We start from the raw sequence: 20,770 nt of genomic DNA on the forward strand, positions 1-20,770 counted from the left end.
GCTGTCAAGACAGGCTTCACGGGATTGTCGTAAAAATTAAATAAGACAAGCAGAAAATATTGGCATGTGGTACAAGCCCTTGGTTAAGATGCTCACTAGAGGTTAATTTACTATATCACTGAGGGTTCCCTTTTAGGAAAGCTGCACTAGATAGCAAGTCTGCAAGGGCTGTGTACCTACCCTTTTTTTTGGTATAGCATTGGTAACTTTAATGGATTTTAATGAAATTCTTAACCTTATAAAAGGTGATTAAAGTAGCTTGGATTCCCTGTTTTGGCTCCTTCTCTGGTGTTGATGCAAAGCAGTGATGAATCAATTTTTCTCCATTGGAAGGTATTGCTAATCAATTTAATTTCATAAACAGCTATTCCGATTTTTAATCTCATCTTGTACCACTTTTGGTAAGTTTTATTTTTCCCACAATTTGTCCATTTCACCTAAGTTACTGAATTTATTGGCAAAGACTGTTAATAATATTTCCTCATACATTTAATGTCTCTAGTATTATCCCCTCATTTCTGATAGTGGTAATTAACAGTCTGTCTTTTGTTCCTTGATCAGTCCAGCTAGGAGTTTATCAATTTTGTTGATCTTTTCTAAGAACCAACTTTGTGTGTCTACATTTAAAGCTATTCTAAAATAAGAACTCTAATTTAAGAAAAATGTGCAGAAATAATAGCATTTCTCATACATTACTGCAAACACCTTTTGTAAATGCTTTAAGCACATGTTTAATCGCCCGGTGACAGGCATGTGGACATACTAGAGACTTTTTTAGAAAAGGAATTGAATTCACACTTTTATTTCTCAGGTATGATAGACTCAATCCTTCCTCATCGTCTGCAGTCAGAGATCACCCTGCTACTGAATGGAGGGATAAACGGTTGGCAGACTGGCAAAGGGAATGTGTAGAAAGGGTCAAACTGGCTCCCGTGGCTATATTGTAAATGTGGGTAATAGTCATTGGTAGGGCTGGCCTCTTTTTTTTTAATTATTAAGTCTGATTCTTCACTTTTTCAGCTTGTAGGAGGCAGATTTAGAGAGCCAACCTTTATATTTCTAGAGATAAGTAGTCTTTAATGCTTGCTTCAGATTGGAAGCTATTTCTGGTATTTCTGATTGTGCCTCAAGAGACCTAAAAGTAATTTGGATTCAGTAGATAGAATGAAATTGAATTTTCTCTAGGGAAAATAGTATAAACATAAATTCAAAGCATCTCATAACAAGGTTATTGTAGTGGCATATGTTCACTGTGTTTAGGAAGAAGTATGATAATAAATTTATGATTTTAGAACTTCCGAGAATTGGCTACTTTGAGTTGAACTTAAGGATATGCAGTTCTTACTGTCTGCTTCTGTGAACATTTGTTGAGTTCTTCTGGTGTTTGTGAACCAGGATCCAAATGTCAGGGTTCATTAAAGGAAGAATAAATCCGGGTGTGAGGAGAGCAATGAATATCTTGAAAAAAATCTAGAAAACATGCTAATTCTTTGATTTCAAAGATTTCAAAAGGATGGTAATACATCGAGCAGAGAGTTGGTTAACTGATCTCTTCTCTTTCAAATTAAGAGTGACTGGCAGAACAAACAGGCCATGGAACTCAGTTACATAGTCCAGAGGGAATGGAGGGGCGCCTGGGTGGCTCAGTCAGTTCAACATCCAACTTCCGCTCAGGTCATGATCTCACGGTTCATGGATTAGAGCCCCATGTTGGGCTCTGTGCTGACAGCTCAGAGCCTGGAGCCTGTTCAGATTCTGTGTGTGTGTGTCTCTCTCTCTGCCCCTCCCCTGCTCTCACTCTGTCTCTCTCTGTCTTACTTAAAAAGTAAACGTTTTAAAAAAAGGAAATGGAGATTTCTGGGTATTTGATATTCCAATAATTGTGGGCCATCCAGAAACCTATTTTGCTCATGTATTTTTCAGCCTTATATCTGTTCTCTTTCTTCCTATGGAGAAGCTCTCATATATATTAGAAACATTCTTGAAGGATTGAGGAGATGGTGCACTGTTTGAAACATGTTTGTAGTTTGGTAAATAATGAAAATATGTACCACTGGCTTGAATATATTATTTTTTATTGAATAAGAAATCCTTCGTGCCACCTGATTTATTCAGCAAATATCTCTTGAACACCCACTGTGTGCCAGGCACTGGACTTGGTGCCAGGCATCAGTAAACAAAACAGGATCTGTGTTTTGGTTGAGCTTGTGTTCTATTAGGGATATAAATTTAACATATTTGTCTTTTACCTAAAAGTAGGGCATTGGCTAATTGGAAGATTGGTTAAATATGGGCTAATCGAGGTTAGTGGTTATTTTAAATTTTAGTTACTAAAAATTTTACTTGTATATGTTCAAACTCATCAAATTGTACCCACTAATTATGTGTACTTCTTAGTATATAAATTACACCTCAATAAACCTGTAAAATAAATTACTATAATCTGTTTTCTTCTTACCAAAAGGTCAATTTAGGTGGATTATATTGACTGTGCCCTGTGTGGAAATTGCTTAAACCTCTGCTCTATGTTAGATGTCTGATTTGGACCCCACAGCGGTCTCATCAGCCTATAACCAGATGAATTTATTTGGCTATTGCAAATCCAACAAAGAAATGATATAAATACATATAATATTTTTCTGCACCAAAGAGCATTCTCAGCAATACTCAGTACAGTGTCCACAGCTTCTAAAGCAATCTAAACAATGGTCTATATGATTATGTAATTGTGTATGTCAATGTATAAGATAATATGAAGCCTATTAAGACTTGGGGGTGGGTTCATATCCATTCCTCCTAAACTGAACTCACCTCCAAATACACTGGGGTCAAAATGCTCTTGTGTGTACCCTCAAGACTTTTCATCTAAGCTTGGCTTTTGCCTAGGTATAGGCTTTGATTTTTTTTTCTGGATTCTGTGCCCACAAACCAGTGAAAGTTAGTTAATGCTACTCAATGGGAAGGACCTCACCCCTATCCTACCCCCATCCCTACCCCACCACATAAGAGATTTGCTGGAGGATGGCAGTGCTGTTTATACATCTTCTCAGGTTTCCTTCTAGAGCATCTGGCACAGGACCTTCAGATTCCACATCCATATCTCTGCAAAGTAGATTTTGTAGTACAGCCTAGAATTGAGGGCACTGAGCAGGTACAGTCACACACAGAAGAACTGAGGTCTCTTTTGTAAGGTCTCAACCATTTATTTATCCATTTAAAAAAATTATTTATATCCTACCTATTTCTAAAGGTTTTTGTGTTGTTAACAACCATAAGCACATATAAAAGGCCATTAAATAAGAACAGAGGGGTGCCTGGGTGGCTCAGTTGGTTAAGTGTCCAACTTCCGCCCAGGTCATGATCTCGCGGTCCTTGAGTTCAGCCCCACATCAGGCTCTATGCTGACAGCTCAGAACCTGGAGCCTGCTTCAGAGTCTGTGTCTCCCTCTCTCTGCCCCTCCCCCACTCATGCTCTGCCTCTCAAAAATGAATAAATGTTTAAAAAAATTTAAAGAAGAACAGAAAAGCATTTGAAAACAGGGAAGAGAAAATAGATGGAAGGGGGGATTATACTGAAAATTATTGTCGGAGTTGAAAAACCTAGTGGAGGTAAGGATGTGTGTGCAAATATTTGTGTGTCTATGGTTCAAGTGTTGACAAAGGCAGAAAATGGAAGAGAGAGTCAAGTGGCTGTGCCTGATTATTTACAAAGTTCAGTGTACGTGAGTAACTGTGTTTTAACAACGTTTGTTGTGTCTTGCTATGGTTGAGAAGGTACAGCAAAATGGAGAACTTTCGTCTTGGCGTTCTGAGTGGTCCCGCTACCATATTGCGGTTAGTTACCCTGATATCAGGGCCTGTGGGTGGATCAGGTACTAAATGCCTTTGTCTGGCTATAGAGGGCAAGAGTTTTCTTTTCTGTAGCTAAACTCACTGATGTCTCTCCTCTATGTCTGAGGTACGGTGATAAGGAAGTTGGCGGGGCAGATAGAGGAGCCTGCCTCACTTTTTTCCGATCATTTGTTGGGCCTTGGGAGGCGTTTCCCAGAAACCAGCTTAGTGCAGTGAGGCCTACCCACTCCCAGGTGCCTGGACAGCATGATTTCAGAAAGTCTTTATATAGAGAATACTCATGTAATAGAAACTAGATAGGAAATTTGGGCTCAGTGGAAGCAAGGAAGAATTGGACAGCTTCCCAGATACTCTGGAGGGATTCTCCATGCTCTTTGAGGCCCTGGGCAGATTCCCGATGCTTGCCTCCCACTGATAGATGAAAAACTGAACCTAAGCCCACTGCTAGGGAACTAGAACTATTCTATTTATTTAGGCAGAATTGCCTTTTGGTTAAGACCATGACTCTATAGAGCAAGACTGCCTAGGTTTGAATCTTAGCTCTGCTAGTTGAATGATTTCTGGGAAGTTGTTTAGCATCTTTGTGTATCTGTTTTCTCATTTATATACTGAAGATTATAAGAGTATTTACTTTATAGAATTGTTAAGATGAAGTGATTAGTACCTGTAACGTGCTTACACTAGTCCCTGACATGAAGTAAATGTACAATAATTTTTTTTACCATAAAAGAGATGAGCTGGAGGAGATTTTAGCATCTGGCTTCCTTAGGCAAGAAATCAAAATATTTTGGGAAGGAAAATAGCAAAATCATTCAGGATCTCTGGAGATTGTAGACAGTAATAATCACATCACATGTGCTGTGAATGATGGGCCATAATATTTGTCCTGACAATTTTGAGTACTCAACAAGATCTAAATATGTATTGAAAGTCCTCAATTTCTGACTAAACATCTGGTAAACTGGCAGATGTTCAAGTGATATTTGGGTAAGAGGAAAGTCTCAGTCACCAGAACTTTGAAATGTATTTTCCAGTATTAGGATGTCATTCTGGTTACATGTGTAGAACCAGTTTTGCTACAGTGAGCCAGGTAGGAGGTTGAACTATGTTCTCTACTTGGCATTTTGCCAGGATAGGGAAGGAAGCGATTTCTGAAAGAACTTCATTGCAATAATAAATGAGTAGTTTTTTGCCTTTTAAAAATGCAGTCTAGGGGTACCTGAGTGGCTCAATCAGTTAAGCATCCTACTCATGATTTCATCTCAGGTCATGATTTCACAGTGGTGAGATCGAGCCCCGTGTTGGGCTCCATACTGACTATAAAGTCTGCTTAAGACTCTCTCCCCACCTCTGCCCTTCTTCCCCACTTGCACGTTCTTCTTCTCTCTAAGAATAAAAAAATAAAAATAAAAATGCATTCTAATAAACATTAAGTGCCTAGTAAGTGTAGTAGTAGTGCATCTAGATGTATTTAACTCAACATTTTTATTGAAGTATAAAATGTATACAGAAAATGATACACATCATATGAGTGAAGCTTGATTACTTATCACAAAGGAAATGCATGCATGTAACCCCCTATCCAGGTACGAAACAGAAGAGTACCTGCCCTCCCAGAAGCCTCCCTTATACCCCTACTCAATCACTTTCCCATGCCTCCTTCCCAAAGGGTAACCAATAAGCAGAAAGCAGACTTCTAACATCACAGATTAATTTTTCCTATTTTTAAAAATTTGGTATAAGCAGAATCAGGTCTAGCTTCTTTCATTCAACACTGTCTTTGTGAGGGTTATTTATGTTGTGGCTTGTGGCACAAGTTTATTCTTTAGTGTAGCTGTGTAGCATTCCATTGTATGAATATACCACATTGAATTGATATATTCTTACCTTGATTAATATTTAGATTATCTCCAGATTGGGATTATTAAGAATAATACTGCTGTGGGGTGGCTGGGTGGCTCAGTGGGTTAAACGTCTGACTTTGGCTCAGGTCACAATTTCACAGTTCATGAGTTTGAGCCCCGTGTCAGGCTCTGCACTGACCACCATGCCTGCTTGGGATTCTCTCCCTCTCTGTGCCTCACCCTTGCTTTGTTCTCTCTCTCTCTCAAAGCAAATAAGTAAACTTTAAAAAAGAATCATGTTGCTGAAAAGATCCTTGTACTTGCCTTTTGTATATGTATATATGCAGTTCTGCTATGTCTACACTCAGAGGTAGAATTTTCTGGACTGTAGGGAATGCCGATGTTTAGCTTTAGTAGAAACTACAAAACTGGTTGTACCATTTTACATTCCTACAAGCAGTGTGTAAGAGTTTCAGCGACCAACACTGGCTTTTACTTTTAGTAATCCAGTGGGTGTATAGTAGTGTCTCATTTTAGTCTGAATTTGCATTTCCTGATGAGTAATGAGCTTGAGTTCCTTTTCACGTCTTTAGTGGACATTTTGAGGGGTGTGTGTGTGTGATGTAATTGTTCCAAGTATTTTTGCTTATTATAAAAATTGAGTTCTTTTTATCCTTTTGGTCCCTCTTTGGACCTTCTTGTATCTCCATGCTTCTTTGTGGGGTCATTCCCACTCGGCCTGAAATACAGACACCTTTATTTCCTTTAGAGGAGGTCTGCTGGTGATAAAGTCCCTTATTTTTGTTTTGTCATAAAGTGTCTTTGTTTTACCCTCCTTTTTGGGTATGGAAATCTGTTAAAGGTTATTTTCTTCCCACCTTGAGATGCTCATTCCTTTTTCTTCTGGCTTCCATGATTCCTTTTGAAATGCCAACAATGTCTTTGTTGCTTTTTTGAAGTTAATCTATTTGTTTGCTTGCTTGCTTTTGAAAGTTTTTTCTTTGATTTTAGTGTTCAGGAATTTTAACATGATTTGCTTAGTTGTACTTTTCTTTGTATTTATCCTGTGGGGTTTAGTTTTAGACTTCGACAGTTTGGGAAAATTCTTAGCTTTCCTCACTTTAACTCTTGCTTCTGACCCCCTTTATTTTCTTCTCTCTCACCCTGATATTTTCACTGGCCCATTATGTCTCTCATGCTTTTTGTTTCTCTATTTTCTTCTGAACTTGTCTTTTGTTTAGTACTAATCTAATTAAACCCACTTGTTGATTTTTAAATTGTATTTAGTGTGTTTTTTATTTCAGACTTTAAGATAGTTTCCAGTCTCTGATACATTCTCTGTCTTCTTATATAATTTCATGAACATATTAATTACAGATATTTTTAAGCCAGTGTCATAATTCCAATATCTATATCCTGTCTATTTTCATTCTTGGATTTTTATCATTTTTTTTGTTTTCTTGTTGGCATGCCAAGTTATTTTTAATTAAATATCAGTTATTTGTATGAAAAATAGAGATAATTTGAGGCTCTGAATGAATTCTCCTTCTCCAGGAAGATTTTACTTTTGTTTACAGCAGGTAATTGGATTAGATACAGATCAACGTGATTCAGTTACAACTTGAGTTGGCTGAATTCTGTACCTCAGTCTTTGTGAGGGCTGATCTGTTTCTGGTCACCTTTACTCCTCGCATCTAGTCTTTTGGGTTCCCACCAGAAAGCTTTGGGTGTATACCAGGATCGTTATAGGAACAGAATGTCAATGTTTGCTCCCACACCCACCAGCCATGAGAGACTGCTGAAGGCTGTGTTCAGATTCTTAGTCTCTTAGTACCCACTAGCATACGAGCAAATGTCTTGAAGGGAAAAGCAGCTTCAGAATTTTTTCTTGCGACTTTTCTATTCTTTGAGATCTTGACCCCAGAAATACTCACTGCTTTGGTAGATCTCTGATGCCTATGAATGGATGTTTTTCCGGTTGGTCTTGGCAGAAATATTGGACCAAAACAACCTAATCTACCATTACCAGCATAAAAATCCTCGTTTTGCTTTTTGATGCCCCCCACTTTTTTTTTAAAGGGAATTAAAAAAGCATGAAATGGAAAGACTGTACTTTTTTTTCCCAGTGCTCATTGATGGCTTTGGGTAAACCTAATATATTGTTCTTAAATTAGTCTGTGCAGATCTGGCCTTTGAATTTTGTTAAACTCTTTGGGATGTATATGGGACAGTGTAAAATCTGTTATGAGTTTGTTCTGCAGTTAGAAACCAAAAGCAACTAAAGAAGATAGACAGATGACCAATAAGCACATAAAAAGATTCTTGGCATCGTTAGTCATCAGGAAAATGTAAATCAAAACCACAATGAGATATTACTTCACACATCCTTTGATTCTAGGATGGCTAGAATTAATATTCATGTCAATAATAATAACAAATACTGTCAAGGATGTGGAGAGATTGGAACCCTCATACATTGCTGATGGGAATGTAAAATGGTGTCATTGTTTTGGAAAACAGTGTGACAGTTCCTCAAACAATTAAATATAAAGTTATATGACCCAGCAGTTTTACTTCTGCGGACTGAAAAGTACATATTTAGCGAATGGGGAAGGACCATGGCAGACCTGGGTACACGCTCATGGTGGTGATGATCTCTCATTCTCAGCCTCTTCATTAACAGTTTGTTAACCAAGTGTCAGGGCCTGGGGTGGAATTAAAGCAGACCACTGGGGGAAAAAATAAAGCAGAACACTGGGTTCTAGAATAGGTGGCCACGGATCTCCTGAGAGTAAGCTGTCAAATCCTGCAAGAATACTGATATAGGTAATTGGCCAGGAAAACTCAACACTGCCAAGATAATCCAGAATGGTCTTGCTTCTGGTTGGGCCCCACATGCTGAAGCAGCACTTGACTTCCTGAGTTATGCCTGTGGTCAGAGAATACTGTTCTGCTCCTATATCTCCCTGTTTTGCAGGCCTGTCATGTGCCGCAAAGAGAATTTATTTTAGAATGTAGACTTGAACCCCAAAGACATTTTCTCGTTTGGATCTTACATCTCAGGAAATGTTGGGAACAGGTGCAACTTCTTGATTGAGAAAGGCACATATAAGCAGATGTATTGGCATGGGAAGTCCATAACCACAGGAATCACACTCTGCTAAGGGGCTTTGAGAATTTTAATTGCTCACTTTGTTATATCTGTGAGAGATTTGAAGCTTAAACTCCTTATTCAGTGGTGGAAAAAGCTGTTCGCAGATTGTGCACTTTTGAATTCACTTTCTCATTCTTTATTGAACATAAATGTATCAATCACCTGCTTCATGCCAGTCACTGTGCTACCTAGGTGCTGGTGATACAAGTCTGTATGAAGCAGTAGCTACACGTAGGAGATCGCACTAAACCAAAGATATCAGGTGTTGAAATAAAGGCATGAGTAGGTAGCTGTGAGATTCCAATAAAGGGGCAGTTCACTGAGCTGGGAAGAGTCTTGGAAGCATTTAGCACAACTGAATGAATGCAAGTGAATAAAGGCGCAGGGAAAGCACCACTGCTGAGTTCACACTTTAACAAGTAGGGTTTGTCCAGGCAAAGACAAGAGGAAGACAGGTGGCAGAGGAGCAAATGAGTTAGGACTCTGTGGCAAGAACCATATGAGACTTAACAAGTGACAGAACCAGAAAGGGAAGAGGAAAACAATTTAGAGTGGTACTTCTCAAGCAGTAATGGTCATACAAATCAACTTGAAAATCTTGTTAAAATAGAGTCTCATTTACTGGGTCTGAGGCAGAGCACTCCTTTTTTTTTAAGTTTATTTCTTTTGAGAGAGAGAGAGCATGCAGGGAAGGGGCAGAGAGAGAAACAGAGAGAGAATCCCAAGCAGGCACCACATTGTCAGCACAAATCCCAGCACAGGGCTCAGTCTCAGGAACCTTGAGATCATGACATGAGTCGAAACCAAGAGTTGGACACTTAACCAACTGAGCCACCCACAAGCCCCTGAGGTGGAGCACTTCTAATAAATTCCCGGTCAGTGTCTGGGCTGCTGGTCCATGAGCCCTGCGAAGTAGCCAAAGGTTAGAGATCTACTTGGCTGTGATGGGAGAGGAAGGCAAAAGTCCCACTTAACATGCAGATTTCTGGGCAGCATGATCTGGGGCGTTGGTCTCATGGGCTGTTAGAGGAAACACCAGAGGAGTTTTCAGGGAGATGAGGCGTGTTCTGTTTGTGGTTTTGTTGTTGTTTGTGGTGTTTGCTTTGTTTTGAGGCACCTGTAAGATATCTCAGAGGAGAAGTCTAGTAGGCCCTTGGCTAGAAGGGGAACCTAAAATCACAGTTCCTGAGTGGAAGAGAAAGATGTGCCAATGAATAAAATTGAGAGGGGGCTGCAAGGAATATGAGAGGATGAGTAGGAGCAAACAATGTGGCTACTTCTGCAGGAAAAGTTTCAAGGAGGTGTGAGCAAGCAACGTCCAGTGTTACAGGGTGATCAGGAAGGAATAAGACCAGAGTCCGGACTACAAGGAGTTGAGGATTAAAGAGTGAGTGTTCTGATTAGAGAAAACTCAAGAGGATTGTCGAAGAGAGTGTAGTATAGACAGAAAGAAGCGCAGGGGGAAGGAAGGGGTCCTTCCTCTCTCTGTCCCACACCCTACTCTTCCTGCCTTGCCCCCCCTTCCCTTCTCTTCTTCTAGTATTACAGAACTTTTGCAACATACAAAAAGATTGAGAAGATACTATAATGAACCTCCCCATGTCCATCACACAGCTTCAGTGATCATGTCGGTTTTTGCAAAGGAAGGATGGTTTTTTAGATGCAGCTGATGCAGGCGTATTCATACACCCAAGGAAAAGAGCCAAGATAGAGGGAGCAGCTGGAATCTTGAGAAGAGAAAGATGGTAACTGATGGAGCAAGATTTTGGAAGAGGAGACGAGTGGCGGAGTGCTGCTCACGTGGAGATCCTGGCTCCAGAGAGCAGGAAAAGCACTTTGTCTACTGAGCTGAAAGCAAAAGAGCTAAAAATGACTGCCCTTCAGAAATCTGGGGAACATTGCAATTTCCAGAAGCTTACTGTGCCAACTCCCTCAGTTGCCCTCTGCCGCTGTACCCCATGTTCCTTCAGGCTGCCTCTGTTCCTTCCCCGAAGCCATTCACTAATGTTGGGTGAAATCTATGTTTCGCCTAAACGGTTTTGCAGGTTGAGTCATTTTATTGCAGATCCAGTGTCCACGGAGAGTAGTCGCATCACAGAGAGCAGCCATTTAGCGGCTTCCATGTTGGCAGCAGCGTCCATAACTCTCCAGAACAACAGAGAAAGCGTTCCCCTTGTCTACCAAATAGAATTCAGTCCCCCTCCGAAGGGAATCCCGGGGAATAAAATGTTCTAAAGCACTTGACATGGAGATTCCGTTCTTTCGTGTCAAGTCAGGAAATGAGCAAATTTGTGCCTAATAACAAACCTCTTTCTCTGTGAAAAAGGAAAAGAGTTCATTTGGAAGGAGATTACTTGGCGGGAATTGAGTGGGAAGAAGCTTTCGAAGTGTGCCAAGGGTTTGGAATACTGCCAAAGCCTTCTATTCAGCTTTGCCTAAAGTGAGGTCTTCCCCTCTGATAAAAGATGAGAACAGCAAAATGTGCCCCTGCACACACTCATAGGAAATGAGAATAAGATTATTAGGGGATGTTAGATGTCTATGAAGTGCCACTTAAATGAGTGGGACTGCAGCTGATGCCTTTTTGTTGACTGTGGGAAGGTAAGGTTGGGAAGTGGCACCAGGGAACTTTTCTCCACTCAAGTCTGAGTAAGTAAGTATTTGCATGAGCATCATCCTGACCATTCATTAGATAACAGCTTAATTCTAGAGGTAGAAATGTGCATTCCAAGCCCATTCTGTCCGAGCTTCTGGTCTTCCAAGTGCATCTCTCTTCTGGGACCCCTTTTCTATCTGTGACTTTCCACAGTGAGCACCCAGCAGTGGGAGTGACGATTGAGGTCAGTAATTTCAAGACAGTTTTTCTGCCTTCTCAGAAAGCATCCATGGGTGATTGCTACTGAGCGCCAATTGAGTAATGATTGGCCAGTTCTCTTCATAGAGAAATAAATATAATTTGGAAATAATTGACTTAACGAGAGAAAAATGGGTAAATGCTTAAAAATTGTCTGAGTCATTACACTGTTAAAAGTAATAAATAATTTGAAGGAGTAAAAATATAAATACTGTTTCTGTATGAATACACCATTTACATTTTAATTATTTATGCTTAGCTCATCTTCTGCATATGAAGTGTTTTTCTTATAGTGGAAAAAAACATAAGGACTGAAAGAAAAGGGTGCACTACCAGATCCTTAGGGTGTTGAAATTTGTAAAAATATATAAAACATAAAAATACATTGCCAGTATGTACTGCTTTACAATGGTCCCCCTGAATTAACCTCTCAGGAACAATAATTCAGTCCAATTTCTTTCTAGTCTACTCCTGGGATAGTGTTTCCATCTTTTTAAATTTGATTAGTAGGTGACAGCCTTTCCCAATGAATGATTTTGATGATTTAAATCAGTGCCAAAAGACTATGGAAAAAGTTGAGCCTCTAAGTAAAATTCAGCTTCTGCCGGGCAAATAAGTACCGAGGCTTCAGAACTTTTGTGTCCACCAAATACAGATGTTTTTTCTGATCAATTCAGAACGTAAATAAGGAAAAGGCCCTTTATTCCCATGCATTTTAAATTATGTGTTTAGGTAGAGACAATTATATGGACGTTGCCCCTTAAGGAGCAGGCACAGAAGGTATTAGCATCTCAGTTTTATGGGTGAGAAAACAGAGCCCGAAGAGATTACCGTTTCCCTAGTGTGGCCTGGGATAAGACTAAAACCAGAGCCAGACTCTTCCTTCCTAACTCCAAGCCCTGCCTCCAGTCTCTCCCTGCTGCAATATTCGGAGGTGGTGCCAGACTGTTATATTTCAGTTCCGACCACGCAGTTTGTGTTCATGGATCGGCAGCACGTTTCTGAGACAGTAGCTCACAGCCATAGTGTCACACTCTCAAACATGGTACCATATCCCATTTAAATGAGCCACGTCTCATCCACCCCCAAACTTCTGCTTTGTATAAACTGGATAAACCCATTAACCATAGGTCATTTTAAGAAATAGGCAGCTAGAGCTGAAACTTCTTGAAATACTAAGGCCTTTCAGCCCAAGACAAGATTCTCAGTAATGGTGATGTTCTCATTTGTTCGGCAGTCTTGCAGTTATATTCTTAAATGTAACTGAAGAGTAAAGAAAAATGATCAATCTGTAGTCAGTGTATAAATTTAAAAGGTCCTAGGGGTGCCTGGAAAGCTCAGTTGGTTAAGCATTCCGCTTTGGCTCAGGTCATGATCTCATGGTTCGTGGGTTCGAGCCCCGCATCAGGCTCTGTGCAGACAGCTAGCTCAGGGACTGGAGCCTGCTTCAGATTCTGTGTCTCCCTCTCTCTCTGACCCTCCCCTGCTCGCTCACCTGCTCGCTCGCTCTCTCTCTCTCTCTCTCTCTCTGTCTCAAAATAAAGACATAAAAAATTAAAAAAAAAAAAAGAAAGAAAGGTGTTTCAATTTGAGTTGAACCTGAAGCAGACCTGGAGACAAGAATTTGAATGTGTGTATTTTTGGAGGAGAGTGTCAGGAACATGGGAGAAGCATTATCAGACAGCTGTCACCATGGTTGACTGGAAAGTAGTCCTGTGAAGAAACACTGGTGGACAGTATAGACCACATGCCTCAGAGTTACGCTACCCAAGGGGTAGGGGAGCTAGGGTAGCTGTATTCCAGCTCTTATCTTATGGGCTAGAACTGGGTATTGAGGGCTCTCCCAAGAGCATTGATTCCCAGGCACATAAGCCTCCCCAGCACCGGGGTAGAGCAGCCTTCTGCAGCCCTGGCCAAAACCAACAGCGAACAGATACTGACAGTTGGAAGTCAGCTTGTGAACATCAAAGAGAAAGGTCCAAGGAATCTGGGATAAGGAACTGACAAAGTGTCTGTGGCAGCAGATTGTTGGTGCAGGTGAGACTAGACAGTGCTCTTTCTCTCCTCTCCCCAGGTTTCGTCATGGTCCTCTCCCTGTTGTCCATTGTGTATGGAGCCTTGCGCTGCAACATCCTGGCCATCAAGATCAAGTATGATGAATACGATGTCAAAGTGAAGCCTCTGGCCTATGTCTGTATCTTCCTCTGGAGGAGCTTTGAGATTGCCACTCGAGTCATCGTCCTGGTCCTCTTTACCTCCGTCCTGAAGGCCTGGGTGGTGATCGTTGTACTCGTCAACTTCTTCAGCTTCTTCTTGTACCCCTGGATCCTCTTCTGGTGCAGTGGCTCCCCGTTCCCCGAGAACATCGAGAAGGCCCTCAGTCGGGTGGGCACTACCATCGTGCTGTGCTTTCTCACCTTGCTCTATGCCGGCATCAATATGTTCTGCTGGTCAGCTGTGCAGCTGAAAATCAACAACCCGGACCTCATCAGCAAGTCCCAGAACTGGTACCGGCTACTGGTATACTACATGCTGAGATTCATTGAGAATGCCTTCCTCCTCCTCATGTGGTATCTTTACAAGACCGACATCTACATGTACGTGTGCGCACCTCTGCTGATTCTGCAGTTGCTCGTTGGGTACTGCACAGCCGTCCTTTTCATGCTCGTCTTCTATCAGTTCTTCCACCCTTGCAAAAAGCTCTTTTCCTCCAGTGTTTCTGAAAGCTTTCAGCAGTGGGTAAAGTGTGTTTGCTGTGACTGTGGGCAGAAGAAACCCCATGAGTCTGTGGGAAAAACAGATCTAAGGCCAACCAAAGACAGAGATGAGACACCTTGTAGCAGTAAAATAAGTTCTGTGCCCAGCCAGATCTTGAATGCTGATGAGTTCTGCTCTGTGTAACAGGACCTGGGTCTCTTGGGGTTCAGACACACTGTTTTCTGGGTTGATCGCTGTTCTTCATACAGGTGATGAGCCTGGCAGTTAACAAAGAGGGAAGTTAGTTCTCAACTCCTCGTGGGTTGCTCCCCTTTAGAGAGCTCTTGGGCATGTGGGAACTATGGAGAGAAGCCAGGGAAACCCCGGAGTGTTGGAGGGGCAGCCTAAGGTACCACCATTTGTACTTGACCTTGTTCTCCTAGGCATTACGGGCCTCTTTGCTGACCAGGTCCCCATGCTCTCTGAGCCGGGCTGGTTAGATCTGTCAGGTAGAATGAGGATTGGAGCTTTCTTGTTTTCTAGGTTTTTTTTGAACTGCTGGTGTAGGTAGCCTCTTGTTATATTTCCTCTGAGCATAGCTTTCATCCATGAGCTGTCATCATGACCAGAGAAGGTTTTGTCATCAGCAATATCATTCTTGTCTGAGTTTTCAGAGAGGGACGTTCGGGTTTGGTTTTGAATAGACAGATGTACCATTTTTATCTCATTAGGGCTCTTTGTACATAACAAGCTGTAGCCACCTTGGCCTGCTGTCTCCAACTGACTCAAAAGTCTAGATTTGGAGACTATTCCCAAGGATCCATGGATGCAAAGGATTTGCATGGAAGCCCTAGAATTTTAGGAAAGTTTTATTCCTTCAATGTGTTGAATAAATTCTGGATGAAGAGGGTTGTTGAAACATCAAAATGATGTGGGCTTTTATAGGTAGAAATCTTACTCTCTCAGGATGGTTGAAGATAAATGAACCTGCTGGAAGATGGGTTTCAACCCCTCCAAGGTTCAGTCCTGAACTATAATTCTGGGAAATTTCTAGTAGAAATTGCTAGGATTTGCCTTCTTAATGAAGAAGAAAATAAAACTCATACTCTTCTCTTCCCCCTCTTCCTTGCCTGTCAGAAGAATTTTAGACAAGAGTTACAGTGGCTGACTTAAATTTTTCTAGAAAACTCCACAGAAATCTTTCACCAAGAGCAGCTATATAGGGCACTTTAGTTTTCATTATTTGAAGGGAAGGGGTCTCCTCTCCCAAAGTTAGATATTGACTTCAGAAATTTTTAAGTTATAGGAAGAGATGAAATGACCAGAAGATTTTTGTCTTTACCTGAATGTATCTTGATTTGGCATGATTCTGAGTTATTTGAGATCTCTAATTTTATGCTCCTGTACTCTCCTGTCTCAGGTATAATTTCTCCTTTAATCTGGAACCGTATTTGTTCCATAAAAGGATAGAGTAGCATATCCTCAGTTGTCTTGGGGAAATGCCTGGATCTAGTGCCATTATCTCTACTATAAAAACCTTGACAATGAACTCTCTGGAAACGGGTGACCTGGCACTGATTAGGCTGGACATTGCAGGCCAGTCAGGGTTGATGGTCTAAGGACCCCTAATGGCTGAACTTGCTGACCCATCCAGTTTCTAATAGGTAGTCTGTCAAGAGACAGGCTAAAAATGGTGAATTTGAGCAGGAATTATGGTCAGAATGACACAAGGATAGAGAGGAAGATTCTTCCAACCTTGGTTTGGAAGCCTGTCTCAAGAACCGTTACAAAATCTGAGCCTTCAAATCCATTTTAAATCATTTTGATGTAGACGATAGCTAAGCATCGTGAATGACCCCAAACCAAACTAATGGTGATGGTCTGTCAGACTCCCGTAACCCAATTACAAGCCACGTTTACAAGAACAAAGAGGTTTGGTAACTAAATCAGACATTTTTGTCATCTTTAACCCTTGATCTACAGTATCCCTGCTTTGGGGCATGTATGTCTGTTCACTTTGGGGGAGAGAAACGACTGGTTTTTCCTGTACGGTGAAAATTTAAGTCATGGTGAGCTGAGAATTTTTGTTTTGAAATTATTTATATTATACCTCTGAAATGGTAAAATCATAGTTCAGACTGCAGAGCTAGGTTGCCCTAAAGACAAACAAATCCCCTCATGTGCTGAGTCAAAATGTGGTTTTCATTATAATTCCAATTTTTAAAACCCTCAGTGCTTTGTCTACTGAATTGCATGCCGTAACTTGTCATGATAGCTGCTCCCACAGAATCACTGTCACTTGGCTGAATGGAGATGAAGTATTTCATCGAAATAAGATCATCCAAACACGTTTAGATTTTGTCCCTTCATTACTGGGGACAGCACAGTGTAGAGATTGGAGCATCCCCATCGAGCCCTGCAGGTTACTAAATTGCCATATGCCTCGGTTTCTTCACCCACCAAATTTGGATGATACACTTGCCCAGCCTACCTCACAAGATTGTTGGAAAGATCAAATTAAATGATCGATGTGAAAATGCTGTGAAATATTTTAAGGTGCCATGCATATTTAAGGAGTTGTTGTTATAGTCATTCAAGTTCATAAGCAGGTTATTATTTGCTTTTACTATTAGAAAAGAAACAAGCAGTATCATCCACATGAGCGGCTTGAGTGACTACATTGGCCTTTGACCTTATGGAAGGGCGCGTGTAAATGGTCTTTATTATTAGAACTCAACAGCTGCCCTCTCACTTGCCATCAGTTGCTCACAAAAATTAGCAGCCAAACACATGGTAATTAGAGGGAGAAGACCCATTGAAATCTGAGAAATGCTTTTGCTCATCACGAGCTGATCATTATTATATCTTTCATCTTTCATAAAGGACCCAGTAGCTAGTGTCTTTTGACAATTATCCTTTACAACTTGAATGCCTGATCCTGTTAGATTTTGATTGAATGTGGGTATCATCTTTTCAGCCTTGTAAATGGGAAAATGAACATCAGCATCGTCCTATACAGCATTTCCTTGGAAACCACGTTCGAGCATTAGTGCTGTGGTTCTGAGTGTCCTGTGTCGGTACTTCGGTCGATAAACTGTGGATGTGAGCTTCTGCAGGCTGCTTCTCTGCAGCCATTGATGCTAATAAATATTGTTGATGTTTCTTCATGTAATAAATTAATTTTTCAATTTCCCCTTGTGTTCCGTTCCTTACACAGTCCTTTCATGGCGTTTTGATGTCAGGGATGATTTCAAAAACAGAAACTTGAGAATGGCTTTGTTGTGATGAATTATCATTTTGTAACCTCACCTGGAAATTCCTTCTGTAGCGTGGGGAATTTGAGAGCGCTAGGGTTCTGACTTACAAGACACCAACAGCTCATGGAATCTTGTCTGTTTCAGAAGCATTTATTCCTGTTGAAGCTTCACTGCTGGATACCAAGATCCTGCGCAGCTGTCTGTGGATGGCTGTGTGTGATACGCAATAAAAGAGGCAATACAAATCTCTTCTAGACAAACATAAATGGTACATGGATTCAGAAATATAAAGGGGTGACTTGATATTAACATAAATGAGGAATCTGTAGTAAATGATGTTCCATGGCTGGAAGAAAAACTTACCAATTACTGAAGAGGTCATTTCAGAGCATGAGACCGACATAGATTCATGTCTATTTCAATAATTCCTTTTCTTCTGAAGATGGCCTTGCAATTGGGAAGACGTAGCTATAGGATAAGTCTTTTGGAAGAGAGCTCTTGGCATTAAAGCAACCCCTTGAGAAAACTGAATGTCAACCAGCACAGTGTTTAAGTAGGTCAATCTAAAATTACTTCACTTGGTGTTTGTGTTTCATTTTGAAATAACTTCAAGCTAATAGAAAAGCCTTAAGAATACTGCAAAGAAATTCTTTCTTTGTTTCACCTGAGTTCACCTATTAGCATCTCGATGTGCTTGTTTTGTCATTCTTGCTTGCTTTCTTTTGCCTTTTATTCTGAAATGCTTTAGTGTGTGTTTCCTGAGAGCCCAGGCATTTTCTCACGTAGCCATAGTACAGTGACTGAATTCAGGAAATTTAACACGGATTCAACACTGGTATCTAATCTAGCATCTGTATTCCATTTGACAACTGTGCCAATCACAGCGTTTTTTGTTTCCAACGCTTCCTCCATGATGTCAATCTACTCAGTCCGCTTCTCTGCGGGTCTCTCGATTTAAAGTTGTAAGTTTTACCTTCCCTGTGAACACTGGGAAAACTGCAGACTATAAAAAGCTATTTGAAGAAAACACACGCATGTTACATCCGTACTGATGTTTACTGGTAAACTGGATAATTTTTTCAGGGGTGTCCATTTTAGGCAGCAAGTTTTGCTGCTTAATATGTGAGCCTGTAGATCACTCCCCTCTCCCACCCCACTGTGAGAGTTCCGTTCTACGGTTTTTAGGCACAAGTTTGTAAAGATTAGGAAGGAGATGAGGGAAATATATGTTATACTTCTCTGGCCATGTTTCTCTGTGTGCTCTCCTTCCAGGAGACTATATATACTCTATGAATATCTTTCCAAATTGGAAAGAGCTCAGAAATGTCAACTGTATACTGTAATTAAATGAGTAACATTTTGGGGCGCCTGGGTGGCTCAGTCGGTTGAGCCAACTTCAGCTTGGGTCATGGTCTCGCGGTGTGTGGCTTTGGGCCCCGTGTCGGACTCTGGGTTGACAGCTCAGAACCTGGAGCCTGCTTCTGATTCTGTGTCTCCTCCTCTCTTTGCCCCTCCCCTGCTTGTGCTCTATGTCTCTCTCAAAAATAAATATTTAAAAAAATTTTTTTAAATGAGTAACACTTGGGGCCTTTTTTCCCTAGAAAAAGGCATATCCTAATAACAGAGATTTGTACAGAGCTGGGAATTCGGAAACCTCCCCAATCCTTTCGTTCCCAGCACACAATATACCTCATCAGACTAGGCCCTTAACCTGCTTAAGAAGCCTCCCCGAGGGCAGGTCCCACTCCTCCTTGTCACCCCCTCTGCACAGTTGTTTCTTTGGGAAAGATTAGGCCAAGGACATTGGAACAAACGGTGTTGGTTTAAGCAGGTTTGCGAAGCCGGAGTGCCTGGGAGGGATATAGAACAGATGCAGCAGCGCCTTTTTGCAGCAGGCTACCAGTAAACATCCCAGCCAGACACCCCTGCAGCATACACCCCCGTGTGATGCGGTTTGCCTCCTCCCAAGGAGAGATTCATCCAGATAGCTCTTGAGATTCTGCCTGTACTTCTGTTCCCTCCCTGCCTCCCATCCTGAATTAATTCTTTCTCTCCGAATGATGGGTTCCTGATTGAAACCTGATTAGCCTGCTTCCCAGAGCCCTGGGAATATCATCCTCCTTAGACATCTGCATTATGCATACTGGTTTAATTTCTTATCAGTCAGCTTCCTATTTTAATTAACTGAACTTTACAGTTAATGAGTCAGGTTTTCAGGAGCGATAGCACTCAAGAAACAAAACTGGATTTAGCCCGTCTACATTGGAGTAGCGGCTGTAGGACCATCCCTGCCGGCACCCCAGTGTGGAAGAGAGTGGTTCTCTGGTGTCACCTTCTTGTTAACAAGGTGACTTGAAGTGGAGGAGAGTTTTAAGAGCAATGGTGCCCAGCAGTAGGGCTGCAGAGCTCCGAGAATTGGACAGCCTCCTTGACACTAATGAGAGATGTTTGCATATTAACCAGAGATGTCTGGCACACACTTGTACGATTAATTTTCAAACCAGTGGGGATGTTGTTGTGAGTGATACAACAGGACCAATTCAATGTGTTGCTGTATTTCAAGTAACTTTGTTATTTTCCCCCCACACCCACCCCAGCCACTACCATGAACAGGTATTAAAACTCCAAGGACTATCATGTAGGAGGTGACCTTAAATGACCTCCTTTGAACTGGAAGTGTTGAGAATTACTACCCAGGAAGGGTTTTTTTCCCCCTTGTTGCTCTGCTGGAATATTTTCTCAAGGGTACTTATGGTCTTTTGCAAATGAGGGTAGTTCACATGCAAATCACTGCTTCTCTCATTTGCAGCTTGATTTAAGAGACGAGAAAATATTTTTATTTTTAAAATGTACTGTGAATGTTCTACCTTCAAAAAGTAAATTACCCACCTTTACACAAATAGGTCATCAAGGCGCAATGCTTTTACACTCCAGGCACTAATAATGTGCATACTAACATAATAACCATCACAATAATGAAGTGATTTCTATGCATTCTTCAATTGACCTCCCAATTCACTTCCTTGGCCCTATTAGGAATTCTGTCAAGGTGCTTTCAGCTAGTTTGTGGAACACCGGATTACAAGTGGCTTAAACAATTGGATTTTGCTAT

General features: G+C 41.1%; 1 protein-coding gene across 1 annotated transcript in view; it reads left to right on the forward strand.

Annotated features, from left to right (window-relative positions):
- XK (X-linked Kx blood group) overlaps nt 1-17,593 on the forward strand; it is a 49,210-nt gene extending 31,617 nt beyond the window's left edge. Inside the window, exon 3 of the mRNA XM_029930024.1 lies at nt 13,779-17,593. Within this exon, the coding sequence (XP_029785884.1) occupies nt 13,779-14,605 (827 nt within the window). The 3' untranslated portion in view covers nt 14,606-17,593. The remainder of the gene's footprint in view (nt 1-13,778) is intronic.
- The last annotated feature ends 3,177 nt before the right edge of the window (nt 17,594-20,770 follow it).

This window comes from Suricata suricatta, chromosome X (assembly GCF_006229205.1).
Source record: "Suricata suricatta isolate VVHF042 chromosome X, meerkat_22Aug2017_6uvM2_HiC, whole genome shotgun sequence".
Classification (NCBI taxonomy): domain Eukaryota; kingdom Metazoa; phylum Chordata; class Mammalia; order Carnivora; family Herpestidae; genus Suricata; species Suricata suricatta.